The 14890-nt window shown below is 36.1% G+C and overlaps 1 protein-coding gene across 1 annotated transcript in view; it reads left to right on the top strand.

Annotated features, from left to right (window-relative positions):
- The window catches only part of LGR5 (leucine rich repeat containing G protein-coupled receptor 5), a 92542-nt gene that overhangs the window by 36342 nt on the left and 41310 nt on the right, over positions 1-14890 (top strand). Inside the window, exons 3-4 of the mRNA XM_026061762.1 lie at positions 12690-12761; positions 14413-14484. Coding sequence (XP_025917547.1) covers positions 12690-12761; positions 14413-14484 — 144 coding nt within the window. The remainder of the gene's footprint in view (positions 1-12689; positions 12762-14412; positions 14485-14890) is intronic.

Raw genomic sequence — 14890 nt, 5'->3', positions numbered from 1 at the left:
ATGCACCATAGAACTTGTGGGAAAAGGCTGGCATCTGCATTTGCATGCATACCTCTAAAAGCTGGTTAAAAGAAGTGGGTAGTCATGCAGCCTCTTACAAAACATGTGATTTATAAGCTTTTAAAAGTAAAGGCCCCCTTTTTTATGGCAAGCTTACCTGCTAACATGCCTTAAAACCCACATAAGATCTGCAAAGTGATGATGCTGCCCTTCTTGCAAAGGCACAGTCTGTTTTAAGCTATGAAATGGACATAGTCCTCTGCAGTTTAATCTCCTTTAGGTGGGTATTGCACTTCCAGTTTTTAGTGTCTTCACTAACATGCGTTTGAATTTTGCCACCTGGTCTTTCCATCTATGAAAAACAAAAACAAAAAAAAAAAAAAGCCAAAAAAACCCAACCAATCAGCCAAACAAAAACCATCTCGGAAATGCAGGTGATAGTGACACTGACTTTGAACAGTACCCCATTTGCGAGCAGGTTTTCCTTTCCTGTTTTCTTTTCCCTTTTCACCTCTTTTTTCTTTTTGGCATATTTTTATTACTAGCAGAATTTGCATTTAAAAGGTACTATTTCTTTACTCGCTTTGGTTATCATCATCTGTATTGCTACTGATACAACTTTCAGCTAACACAGATATGAACATAACAAGGAGAGATGTTACACACCAAGTATAACAGCATCAAGAGCGTATGAAGTGGATCACACCAAAAAGACTCTGCTTGAGGATTTTTGCATGTTCATGTTTGCTTGTCCAATCTCCTGTCAACTTTAATAACACTCCTAAAAGCTTCTAGCCCAGTGATTTTTCTCCAGCCATCCAAGAAGAGAAGAAAAGCAAAAGTTTGGGCTTTTTCTGGAATGAAATTCTGCTAATGCATCAAGCTACCTACAGTCTTTCAATTTACAGTCCAAATTTAGATTACCCAAATAGTGAGACATGTCACTCCTTGGGAGACTGTTCAGAAGTCTTCTTCTGTCTAAAAACTCTGAAAATGTTACTTTATTCCTGTACTGGACCTGCTTTTTCTTCCTTAGATGTTAAACCATTATCCTTATAACCCTCTGTTCCAAAGTAAGTAGTTCCAATTCTTCATTGCTGGTACTACCACAAAAATATTTATTTTGTTATTATGTTTTGCTTTACACATAAACAATCTACTCCTCCACTATTTACACATAAGCCAGTCATTTCAGTCTCATTATTTTTGATGCTATTCCCTGAAACCATTCCAGTTTGTATTCATTTTTCAAATAACGGGTAGCATAGAAAAGTGAACCCTTTGGAGATGTGAGGTAACTGGTTATCTCTTTTTAATGCAAATTCAAACCCATGGTATTGAGAATCTCATCAGTGTTCAGAGCTGCATAATACAATTCAGTCTAGTATTATCTAGAAAAATTATAGACAATGGAAAGGGAACTGTTTTTTCAGTTTTGAAGTAGAAAGTAACAGCCACAGTAGTTTCCATATTCTTCTTATGTTCATTCTGAACAGTGATTGTACGTATTAAAATTATTTTGCCCATCCAGGTATTACCACATGATTTTTATTTCCAGCTTATCTGGAAATTCTATGTTTGTTTATGTGGCTTAGTTAAAGGATACTATTGTAAAATGTAACTTGGACCATAATGCAGACATTGTAAAAATAAGATTTTATGAGATCTTTAGACTGAAAGCAATGTTTCCATGAAATTAAAATTCACCTTAAAAATGTCCATATGCTCTTTGAAACAGAACAACAGTAGGAGCTGAAAATGCATTTATAGTTTTTTTTTAAAAAAGTTGAAAAAAGTGTTAGTAATCACTTGACTATAGGCCTGGTTCAAAATCTAATAAAGGCAAAAAATCAATCCACTGAATTTTAGTTTAGATGTTATGGCCTGGATGTGTGGTTTGGCAGTACTGATACATCGTTACCCCGAAAGAACTGAGACTTTATTATGAAGAGAGTTAAACCAATTGTTTTGAATCCAAAGAAAGGATGTATAAGCCAGATCGTTTCAGCCAATTCAGACCTTGTAGGCCGAATTCGATACACTATTCCAGCCACAGTTCGACACTTCTGCAAACACCATTCTTGCAATCCTGATGATCACATCCGGGCTTTGTCCTTAACCAAAAACTTGGTCACTGAAATATGACTTCTTGAAACTGCTGTATTTTTGAGGTGCATCTTCCTCTAGAAGTGTTGGAAAACATTGTGGTGCTTTGAAAACTGAGCTGTTCTAGCTTCTAGCCAGTTTAGTTTTGAGGAAGAAATTTTCTTTCTGAAAGTGATGAGCCTTTCAGGCCTAATTTTCTCCTAAGATGCATATGATGGAACTCCCGCCAAGAGAAAATAATGCTTCAGGAGCCTGATTATCAGAAAGTTGCTCTGCATGGACTTGTACAATACCATTAAGTCAAATTCTTCATTATAAATTCAAAATAACTCTGCAGATATTTATCAGTATGACTGGGTCCAGGACTCAACCTCATGTGGAGTTTTTCTAGAGGTATGTTATTCTACAATATGTTTAGAATGCCCTTAATTAATAGAGCAATACATTAGAGTAATGCATTAAAAAAATTTTTTTTTTTAAGTATAATGAATTACCTAGACCAGGACTCTTAAAAGCTAAGGAGACAACCACATCTGAACGTAGACATATCATTTTGTGATTAATAACACTTCAAAGCATTGCCTGAAACTGTTTTATTTTATAAATTAATATCTCTATAAAGAATAAGGAATAAAGCCAATGATTATTTAAAACTATTTGAATCAGACCTAACTACAGATATCTCCAACGAGATATATCTACATACATACATGCATACACATATGCATAAACATATGCACACATACCCATACACACATGTATCCATAAGGCTTTAATTTTAATTTTAAACACAGAACACCCCACAGATGAGCAAAACTCCAAGTGATTTTTAGTACATTGCTATTTTTCAGCAGCTTAAAACAGGTGTTTTAGCAAAACAGCAAAAAAAGGGCTGTATTATTACTTTTTTTTTACCTACAGAGTAAGACATTTTCAATTAACACCCGTTTTACAAAATCACATGCATGACAAATACACACTAAATTTAATTACAACCTACATACAGGTGCAGGAAAGTTTACTGAGGCCCATGCTATTTCTTAAAAAACCTTGAAAAGGCTTACATACATGTCCAAAGTTTTTCAGATTGCCCACTGTGTTATTACAGCAGTTACTCATGCAGAAATGCCTTTAAAAGTGCATTTTATTACAATCCTGAAGTGCAGAGTTACAGATACAGTACAAACCAGAGACATATTATGTGAACCTCACCATCATTTGTATGGAAATCCCTTCACACTTCAGAAGTGGTCAAGAGGCCACTGCATACATGAAAATGAAGTCCTAAATTACCAGGCACCATCCATTACCATCTGTTCTTATTTATTGTTTTCCCTTTACCTCTCTTTCTATTTGCTCTTTCTTTCCACAAAAAGGTTTTCAAAGATGTTAATGGGAATTAGGTGTTCTTTTCCCTGCTGACTTTGAGTGGGACTGATCTCCCTCATCATTTACACCTTTGAAAACTGAGAGCATTAGCTCCTTGAGTTGCGTACAATTTTTGTGGATACAGACACATTGTGGCTAGCACTGAAAACTGATTCTACATTTTTTACTATTATATAACTCAGTAGAAAACATGAAAATGCTGCAGCCATGATCCAAAACGTACTGGAGAGAGTGGGGGAATCTTAATTTACGTAAGCATGCACTGGACAGGATACTTAAGTACCAGAATCTTTCCCAAATATTAATCTGCGTAGGCTTAGAAGCATCCAAGGCAAACAAGAAAAAAAAAAACACCCTGCAACTGTCAAGCACAAAAAAATTAAAAAAAGAAGCAAGTATCAGCTAGTGGTCTCAAACTGTGTACACAGGCCTCCTGATCTCACTTAAGTATCAGTTTCACAGTTTTTGCACAACAGATTTTACTGGGCTGTTCGTGATGGAACTTGGCTGATGCCACTTCCCTCAGCTAATGTTTCAAGAACTGTTATTGTTAAATGACTTATGGTCCCGTATGTAGTTCCAGTGCTGCGTACTATCTGGAGCGTAAGTTGTGAAGTCGATTTCTTCACGTAAGTTGTGAAATCAATTTGTTCTCTTCCTACATTCATACATGTAGATGTGAACCGTTCGGAATACAGCACTGTGTTTAGTGGGTTGTGTTTATCAATGAGACGTATCTGTCACCAGCCAGGCAAACAGCCAGCGGCACATCATAAATTCCATCGCCCTAACAGACTTGGTTGATAACTCAGGGCTGGGGCTCCGCAACTTTGTTTTTCTACAGACAGAGAGGCACTGAAAATCCTTGGTGAGGGAAGTGCACCAGTCGTTTTGAAGTTAACCATACTTCAGTAAAAACAGTGAGATGATATTTATCCATATAATCAATTGGCAGGAATTATGGTAGTTTTCTCCTCTATTTTTGCATACACAGTCAGTTTGATTTACTAGAAAAAAGCCGAAATCAACTGCAGCAGATTCCTACTATACAAGATAACAATTTGTAACCTTTTCATTCACCAAACAAGGGCCCTGATGGTTTGGGAACTGTAACTGCCTTCGTTACTGTCATTTTGACACTGCTAACCTGAGTAATAACAAAGAACTCTTCCATGTGGATGAGCCAGATTTGCAACCTCCAAACTGCCCTTTTTGTTGTGTTATGAATAATGACAAGATGAAGACCAAAAAAAAGAGAAACAATGGAGTAAATGCCTTACTAAATTAGAGCAGCTTGCATTGCTTGTAGCATAGACAGACAATTATTCTTGACACATTAATGCAAGTTGCAGGGAGCAACCTGGACACTGGAACTGCTGTGTTCCTGTGGGCAGAGGAGGACAGGATAAGGGGAAAGGAAAGGTAAAAGCTAAGTGAAAATAGTGAGATATGCAAGTGAAAACAAGAAACATTCTAGGATAATATCCAAAAAATTCTGTCAGTGCTGCTGCATTACTCTTACTGAGTTTATGTTAAAGTATATTTTCAGATTGTAGCTTTTAAATGCTTTCTGGAACTTGTAATTTATTATCCAGCAATATTCATTAGGAACTAGTTTACAATATCAAATAAAGTCATAGGAAGAGCTTTTTATGTGTTGCAATCAATACAGATAGTGAAATTATACTTAATTAAACTAAGGTGAAACAATGCTTTATTAAATGTGCTATATATCCATAGATCCTGAGGCAGGATTTTGATTTAAGTCTTGTAAATTCAGCACGCACTCCTGTAGCAACTATGCAGAAATGATTTCCTTTTCTGTCAATGGAAGTTAAGCCTGTTTGCAGAATGCTTGATTTCAGTGCAGTGATAGATGGGCACTTCTAATACCTATACTGCTCCATTTTTCACTTGCTCAGAATTAGAAATAACAAATTCATCCAATATCACATTCATATCTAATTCATAAACACAGAAAAACGACTTCTTATCTCAAAGTTGTTTTTTTGAATCTCCAAACAGGAGTAGCACTAATCTCTCCAGTAATTCTTTGGTATTGCTCTATTTTACTACTCAGGGAAGAGTAGTAACTCAAAACTTGGATCTGTACAATTTTTGTCCTTTGCCTATCACACAGGAATGGCAAACAGTTGACTCATTTTTCATTACTGATAGTTTGATCATGGTATATCATATTTCAGTACACTTCAGCCAGCTTCTGTTATCAAGGATGACTATTATTTGCTCTCACCCTTTCTGATGATACTGGCACTACCAGCATGAATCCAAAACCATTATCAGAAGTGTAAATGACACTTGGAAGGCCCAGCCTAGGAAATGTAAGCAATATGATCTAACATTTGTTGTTCCATCTTGCTGTAAGGCTTAAAGACATATTAAGACATTTTAACAAATCTAAGATTATTCTGGGACTAGTGATTTGTGACAGCACTCATCAGATGTGGAAATAAAGTTGCATCTCTTACTGGTTGAATCTTCGGAATCCACTCCTGGGAATCAACACGGGATTTCCTGCCTAATGTTGGAGTATCTCCTAGCAATTCACCTTGCTTTCAGTCAGAAGGCAGGTACACAGCTGCACGTTTAGAAGAAGGCCACTGTTAGAGGCCTCTAGAAAGGTCCCGGCTTCTACGGTACTAAAAGCAAAACAGTTTATTCTTAGGCCTTGGACAGCTTCAGAAAATGAGAGATCAGTTTTCTTTAGTAGTTGTCAGATCATACTCTTATCATGCCAGGTGCAGAGAGAGTTTCTCCTTTTTATAAGTGGAGATAGAAATAGTACATTTTAGACCACATCCTTAACTGACAAAAATCTATGATCTGTTTTATCAAAGCCAGCTCAAGATCAAATACACACTGCTTTCATTCCAACTGCTTGAGGTCAGTTGGAGTTATTCCAGTTTATACCTTTTGAGAATTTGGCACTTGCATTTTAAAAGGCAATTGGGCCCTAAAGCAAGAGCGGACTGTGTTACATTTGAATTTCTAACTAAAATGTAAGTAGCAATAAATATAATATATAGCACAATTATGACTTGCACACTCCCCTCTTTTTTTTTAAAGGAGCATATTTTTATGTTTTCTTCTTTGATCTCTCTGATCATCAGAATTTTTAATGTATCATCTGACCCACATTTCTTTTTATATTTCTATAATGATTACACTTTTAATTAACATGACAGATTGAAATATAAAAAGATAAATAAAACCCAGAGTAACATTTCAATTCCTAGTCTAACAAAGTAATTCCTCAAAAACAGTTTGAAAGATGTATGTTGATATCATCCATTAATTAATTAATTAATAACACAGTAATTAATCATGCATTAATTCATATGTTTCTATCAAGTAGGCCCAAGAATTACCACTAATAAATATCAAATTGAACACTTATCTCAAGTTGAGTTTTAGGTAAGTGCTTGCTGAGTATCCATATTGTCAGAATTATTTTAATATAAGAAGCAAGAACATTTTGTGTTACCTATTTCTAGATGTATGTGTAAACTGAAGAAAATTATGATGATAGATATACACATTATATATTGGCTATATATTCATATAGTTAGACTAAATATATGCGTATGTGCATGTGTGTGTATCTGTGGTAAAGGTTAACAGGAAACAAAATTGAAGCAAAAGATTCAAGATCAGTAATTCTTCCTTGTGCAGAGGTAAATTTTGTATCCAGAACAAGTCATTTTAGGAAAAAAAAATTGTAAGTGTATATTTTCCTGTTATATTTCCACTTTGTTTCTCCACTAACTAGTTTCCTTTATTAGAAATGGAAATGATAGTTACAGTACTGATATTAGCACTATTGGAACTACTACTAGGAGAAGAAATAAATTATTGGCAGATAAGATACTGAGATATGATGCAGATATGAGTCCTGACTACTGATGTCAACACAATTTTCTGCACAGACATCAGTGGGACAAAGATTTCACAACATGTCTTTATCAGTTATTCAGAACAATTATGGCAGGTGGAGGGAAGGATCAGGCTTTCAAGAAAAAATTTTTAAATTACAAAACAGAATTATCTATATATTCTTTCTTATCTTTACCCGAGGCCTAAAAAAACCAATCCACAATTATACAAATTTTATTGAATATTCCTAAATGGTATACTAATGTTCTAGCACCAAAGTCAGCAAGGTTAGTACCACATAGTAGCAGAACTGTCCCAATTAGTAGGTCTTTCTTGCTGTGTCAGGCCTTTTGCTTGTTCAGTTTCTGTTCAGAAAGGCACCATTTCTCAGAACTGTGACTCTGCAGGAGAGGTCAAAAAGATAAAAGGGCTGGACAGATGAGGAATACTCACAGGAGGCACCAGACAAACCTTTTCTCTTAGCTCTGACAATAGCCATGAATCTGACTTGCAGCACTGCAGCTATTCCAACATTGAGATTGCCAGCTGAGCTGAAGAGCGTTGAAACGTGTCTTATAAACTGCTGCCATTTGAAAGGATAGAGGGAACATGCTTTTCTGTCAGCTTGCTTATTTGTATCATTTAGGAAGAAATACGCAGTAGTATAAAAACAGCTTGTGCTTAAGCCAAACTTTGCCCAGTATCTTCTCTCCATCAGTGGCAAATATCAGGTACTGATGGAAGCGTATGGTGACCCATCCCCATAAACTCTTCCAGCCTCCATTGATTTGGGTCTTAATTTGCAAGATTAATGAGGCAATATAGGTGAAATCTAGTCCTAAATTAACGTAGCTCCAAAAATAAAAAATCAGGAATACTATATACTTAAGTTTCTCATTAAAGAGATGTGATGCATCTGAGCCTGAATTTATCTAATGTAATATTTCTAAATTGATAAATCTTGGAAATGCTGGAAGTAAAAGAAATAACTTCTAAAATTTGAAATTCAAAGCTTGTCCAAACATTAGGGGCCTGCCATTTGGTTATGTAAGCACTATAAACAAGCTAGTTCATTCCTGTTCTCAGAAATCATTAACTAAATGCTGGACAGTAGAGACAGATAATACATCCATCCTCATCTGTTCAGGGAAGGAGATATTTACCCATCCAAACTGAAATCACTACCCAAAGTCCATCCAAAGTTCAGTAAAAGTACTGGGCAGCTTCCCTCAAATAGCTTAATGTGAAAGAAAACAAAATACCTGAAATGGAGAAGAGTAAATCCTGATAGGTACTTGGCAGATACCTCTAGTGTCAAAAAAGGGGTTGATTTTCCCCCATGCCAAAATTGAGAAGTACAGTAATAGCATGGGAAAAAAAAAAAAACACAAGGAAGGCATTAGAAATGGTCAGGAACAAGTAAGCCAAATTGAATGGGCTTTGCAGATGTCTTAAAGAACTGGCGTGCTAACTTTCATCCAAGAGTACTGAAAGAATTAGCCAATGAGCCCAATGATTCATTATTGATGATTTTTACCAAATATCACGACATTGTGGAATTCTGGAGAACTGGAAATGTTGTGCCATTATTCAAAAGTAGCCTCATGGAGTGTCTGAGGAGTATATAGGTGATTAGCCTGCCTTTGGTGCCAAGGAAAATCATGAAAAGGGTGTCATGGGAAAGAATTTAATAATGGTAACATATCGAAGGTCAGACAACATCATTATATAGAAAAAAATTTTTGCCAGCAATCTACCTTTTGTGAGATTGTCAGTTTGCTTAGTAACAGAAGTACACAGACATACATGTATTTTGACTTCTGTGCTACATTTGATTTAGCCCTCTACTGAAATATGTAGGTCTATACCAGCAATGGTGAACATGATCCTCTGGTGCATAAGCAGAGGAAAATCAAATAGGATAATTAATCACTGTCTGCAAAATCAATGGAGCTCTTTCCAAACTGAAAAATATTCAGAGCAGAACTGCAAGAATGATCTGAGGTTTGAAAAACTCATATTATAAGGAGTAAATACAGAAGCCCTTTCTACCAAAAACCAGATTAACATGTGGTTTCATCTGTTTAAAGTGTTTGCATAAGACATATTTTTAATTACTGACAAGCTGTGATCTAAAAGGAGAAGAAGCAGAATATAAAACCAGGGTTGGAAACTGAAACAAAGCAAAAAAAAAAAGGAAGAAAATTTTGACTCAGTTTAACAGTGCAGGTAACTATGATTTAGAACAGTTTAGGAACATGGCTTATTAACCCTCACTTACAACTGTCTATCAGCTTTGGTTATTCCTCAGAAAGGTGTTAGGACTGGCACCATGCTGTGGGGTCAGGCTGTTAGGGTGTATGTTGTGGGTGGCCAGATGATCAGAATGGACCTCACAGTCTGAATGACAAGAGTTTACTCTGGCAAATCTTCTCCTGAAGACAATTTGACAGAAAACCTGGCCACAAAAAAAGAAAAAAAAAAAAACGGGAAAAAAAGTTACATGGAAAAGTTTTAGCTGTCAAAAACCAGTTCAAATATAACCCAGTGCAGTGCAGTCCCATTAAACTACCTTGAATATCAGTGAGATGTATACCACATACAGGTATATGTGTGTCCCTGTGTGTAGGTATCGCTTTTTAAATATATTAGGTATATATTAGAGGAACCATAAAAATGTTTTTAGAATTATTATGATAGTCCATTTCCAAAAAATTCTGAATATTAAGCTGTAGCTTACCACAGAAAGACATTGTGGTGCTCTGAAGCTGAAATAAAAACGTTGAAACAAAACATTTAAGGCTGCATAGTGTCCTAGTTAAATTACCACAGTCCTGCATTTGGAATAGGGAGGAGCATGCTTGGGAATTGCCAGAATCCTTCTCCAGGAGGTCTTAAACAGGTCTGATTTTCCTAGTTAAACGCTTTCTATAAAGAATATTCCAGTTCAAACAAGAGGTATGAACATGCAGTATGTTTGGCAGTTTGAATTGTGACGATGATGAAAATCACTGCAGTTATGTAATATCCCTTTTATCTATTCCTAAGTCAGCCAACATTAAAAAGGAATGGCAGCCTAAAAGAGCACTAACTTGAGTCTTTGGAGATATGAATTTAGTTCCCTGCTCTTTATCAAGCTTTCCATGCAGCACTCAAAATAGGCACTTACATTTGGAAGTGAAAACCTAACTACCTGTACCTGCATTTTTTTCCAGTAATGTTTTGCATATGTACCACTTGCTGATTCAGCTCATGTCCAGTCATGTCAGTAAAAATAACAGACCAAAAGGGTGCTATGGGGTTGAAGCAGTCTTTAGTCTCTTTAAAAAATCATATCATAAACTGAGATCAGTGTTGGGCAGGTCCCAAGTTGCTGCTATTCTGTGGTCTACAGATGGCATTTACTTTGGGTGACCCACTCTGGCATGCCTAACCTAACACACGCATACTTGATCAAGCCACAACCGAAAAGTCATTGCCATTTTCGGTCAAAATGAAAGCTGAAGTTGGAGAAGCCCTTCACATGTTGAATGTAAAATAAACTCAGCCTTTGAGTGCCTCACCTTTGAGAGATTGAGCCAGGTTTGATTCTTTCATCTGCCTGCAGGAATTCAAATGCACATGTCCAATTCTCAGATGAACGTCTGCACACCAGACTCCAAAGTACTCCAAAGTCAGAGACAAGCTCAGCAGCTCTGTGTGAAGCTGAGCCACTCTGCAGAACAGAATTATATTCATTGAACAGAGAGAGGAAGAGCTACCTTCTAGAACTAACAGGTTACATCACTCGGCAGGTGTGTGTGTACAGGGAAGGCCCTTTTCCACAAATTGAAAATGCCTCAACAATCTTTGGAGCTGGGATCTAGAATAAAATTTTCTTTCTCTCTGGCCCAAAATGTTTTTGTTTTTTTCTGTATGAAAGGGAACATCTCAAGAGAAGATGTGCCCATGACCTCTCTCCCAAAGTAGCTTGAGACAACTAAACTCCAAAGGAAGACAAAGTTTAAGGTCCAGTCAGTTCTGGGTCTTTCGTATTGCAGTTCCAAGCACCTGGTCTTCTCCGTGAACAGTATAACCAGCCCTGGTGCCTACTTCAGTGCTGTAGATTTTTCTCTGGCAGCTCAGCACCTAAGGCATTTTGTGGATCTATTCTGTTAGTCTTTCCTCAGGGATCAGATGCCAAATCAAATGTCAACTCTGTCATCACATCAGCTGGTCTGTGGTAACTGTCTGTAATTTTGATGTGTAGTATCTTAGCTGGTGGGAAATATCAGGTAATTACACTTGGCTTAACTTGGTCTGCAAATATAACAGGGTCAAGTCATATCAACCTATATTTGTTGCCAGCTAAGAGCAGACACTAGGGCTCTACTAACACAGTAACTTGACTCCTGAAATCTGGAATCCTGGAATCTGACTCCTATCAGTTAGTTTTCCTGCTATGAAACAGGTATCACAGCGTATTCCTGCTGGACTGGAATGTAAGGAGGCTAAATGCAAGATGCTCTGGGATTGCACTGATGGAGGACATCTAAATGACAGTATTTCACATTAAATATATAATATCTTTCCTAAGCATAAATCCTAGAGAATGCATTCTTTTTTGGCAAAGTAACATATTTACAAAGGTATTTGTTGTACTTACCCACATCTGTAAATACTTTCAGGCCTTCTGAGAAGGAAGGAAGATGCAATAGAAGTGGGAAAAAAGAACCCTACAAATTTTAACAACTACACTTTTTGCCAACCTATTATAAATCTGTTCACAGGTAAAATTATGAATCCACCAGTACAGCAGTTTTATGTGCACTTACTGTAAAATGAACTGTGGTCATTAGTACATGGACATATTTTGATAATATGTGCAAAAGAGTTAAGTGCACAACTGAGTTAAATGTGCACAGAAATCATATATGCACAATTCCAAGACTGTGTGCCTGTAAGTCTGATGATGTTAATAGTAGTCACTATATCTATATTTTAGTTATAGGGATTGCTCTAATCCTTAAAAAAAACCAATATGAAGAATTAGACTTGCATTCTAAACCATAAGCTTGATTTATAGCAAAATTACATTTTGTCTCTGCAGTCCAGCTGCCAGTAAATCAACTGTACAATTAAGAGCTTCTCTCTTTTTTTGCTTTTAAAAGTGTATTAATGACAAAAGAAGGCTCTTAAACTACTGCCACTGGCATCAGTCATTCAAACATAGCTGTGTTGCACTTTTTAACAACCAAATTAATTCCACATGAAGAGTAATAGTATTTACTGGGTTTTTTTTCCTTTTTCAAACTCTGCAGACGTCTTGCAGGAAATGGCTTGACATACATTCCTAAGGGAGCATTTGCCGGCCTTTTCAGTCTTAAAGTGCTGTAAGTAAACTGTGTGTTGTTTGATATATTTCTGATTTCCTAAATGCTCCAGGGAACTAATTAACTAGTGAAGTTTTGATCAACTAAATTACATATTTTGATCGGTTCATTTTGAACAATTCAATTGAAGTGAAGATGAATATGAGCATCATTAAATCTTTGCTTTTTCATATAGAAAGTATCTTATAGACAAAGGTTTGAAAACATTAATGTCATTCTAAAAACAACTTACTCGTCAAGTAGATGTCTCTGTACAATATCAAAGGTAAAAATTCAGTTAATAGTTTCTTTAATTGACTCATAAGTTCTGAGTTGAAGTCTAAAAACCTTAGTGGACTTTTCATGATCACATAAAATTGAAGATAAATTGCCCTTTCCTTTATTGAGAGCTGGGGAAAAACTAATTATTATGGAATACTATGTAATTTAAAATCCAGTTCTTACTTCATATGTATATCTTATTCTTTGCAGATATAATAACTGCAGGATAAATTATCAAACATATGACTAAAACATGTATTATTTAGAGTAATAAGACTGCACATATTGTTACTAAAATTTTTGGGAGGCCTAATCTCACTATGTTTATACTTGAGGGGATCTTTGCCTATGAAAAGATAACAGAAATTGCTTTACTACCAAAAATGCCAATCTTTTGGTCAGTGTCAAGCCAATCTAGATCCTAATGTAAGAGTGTACAGAGCTCTACTGCAAGGATACCTAAGTGGGAAAGAAGTATGAAGAGCTTCCCACTCCATCTACTCTTAAATTGGCACAGCTGTAACTCTTGTTGGCCTAAGGAGCTTTCGGCCTGACAAAAATGATTCTGCTATCAATGTCCCATCATGTATGCCTCATTTAGAAGACAGCATGTACTTCTTCAGTTTTACCCAGATAGAATCCTTTTATTTTTGTAGGAGTTTGCCCAAACGAGGATATTAGGCAGTGTGAATGGAAGCCACCTCTTTCTTCTCGCAAAGTGATGCCTCATATTCTAAGGGAAGAAAAGGTGTTACTGGAGTGAAAAATTATTTTCAATCTTTGCAGGCTAAATCATGTAACAGTTTCAGAAAGGAGACTTGTTGGGTTATTGCCAGCAACCTTTCTTTTCAGAAAATTAATTTTATTGGGAAAAATTCAGCACTCTTTACAGAGCTAAAATTTCATTCAAACCAAATCAGAAACTCCTCACACAGTTAAAAGTATGTGTAGTGTTTTCTTGAGTTAAGGATTGCAAGAGTTGATCCTTCAGAGCTTTATCAGAATGAGAAACTGAACGACTTCAGAAGGGAAAGGAAATCACTACATAAGGATAATAATTTCAGAATCAGTGGAGGCAATTAGGAGCTCAAGCCCTGTTGAAAATGAATAGGATTATTCTATTAACTTCCTGAGCTGCTGTGAAAATTCTGCTCAAAGCTGGTGTGTAGCTGTTAATGAAGCTAATATGCTATAGCTACTTGTTTACTTTGAAGAGAATTAGCATTCTGAAAGAAGTAGGGGATTGGAGTATTTGTGTAGATTGTTTCTTTGTTTGTAATCTTAAAGTATAGCAAAAGAAAAAAAGGAGGTAAGCTTGGAAGAAAATTTGCAATAGAAAATAATTGTCTTTACTGTGTTGGGTCTGGTTTTCATGTTACTCTAAACGTAGGATGCTGCAGAATAACCAACTACGCCAGGTTCCTGCTGAAGCACTTCAGAACTTGCACAGCCTCCAGTCTCTGTGAGTATACTTGATATGTCAGCTTGTAACCTTGTATTAACAATAATGTATAAGATTACCTATTAATTACCTCCTTAATGTGCTGAACCAACTTTTTGTTTTAACTCTCTTTAAGCTGCTTTTCTTCAGAATTGTACTTTCTGTTAAACATCAGAAGTGACTAATTTCATTCCAGTAATTTTGTGACATTGACAGCTGCTTTACAGTGTTATAAGATGGTTCATGGTCTGAGAAAATGCTCCTTGCCCTGCAATATTTTCTCTTTCAAGAAGAGTATGATCCCTTGAGCACTGGTCTTTCCCATGAAGAGAATCCCAAATGACTCCCTTTTTTTATTTCATCTGGTGTAATTTTTTCTTTATAAGCAACATCAAAAACACTATTAACTCATGAAACAAAGCGTACT

This window comes from Apteryx rowi, unplaced genomic scaffold, assembly GCF_003343035.1.
Source record: "Apteryx rowi isolate R43461 unplaced genomic scaffold, aptRow1 scaffold_185, whole genome shotgun sequence".
In the NCBI taxonomy this organism is placed as follows: Eukaryota; Metazoa; Chordata; class Aves; order Apterygiformes; family Apterygidae; genus Apteryx; species Apteryx rowi.
This window is presented reverse-complemented; position numbering and strand designations above follow the sequence as displayed.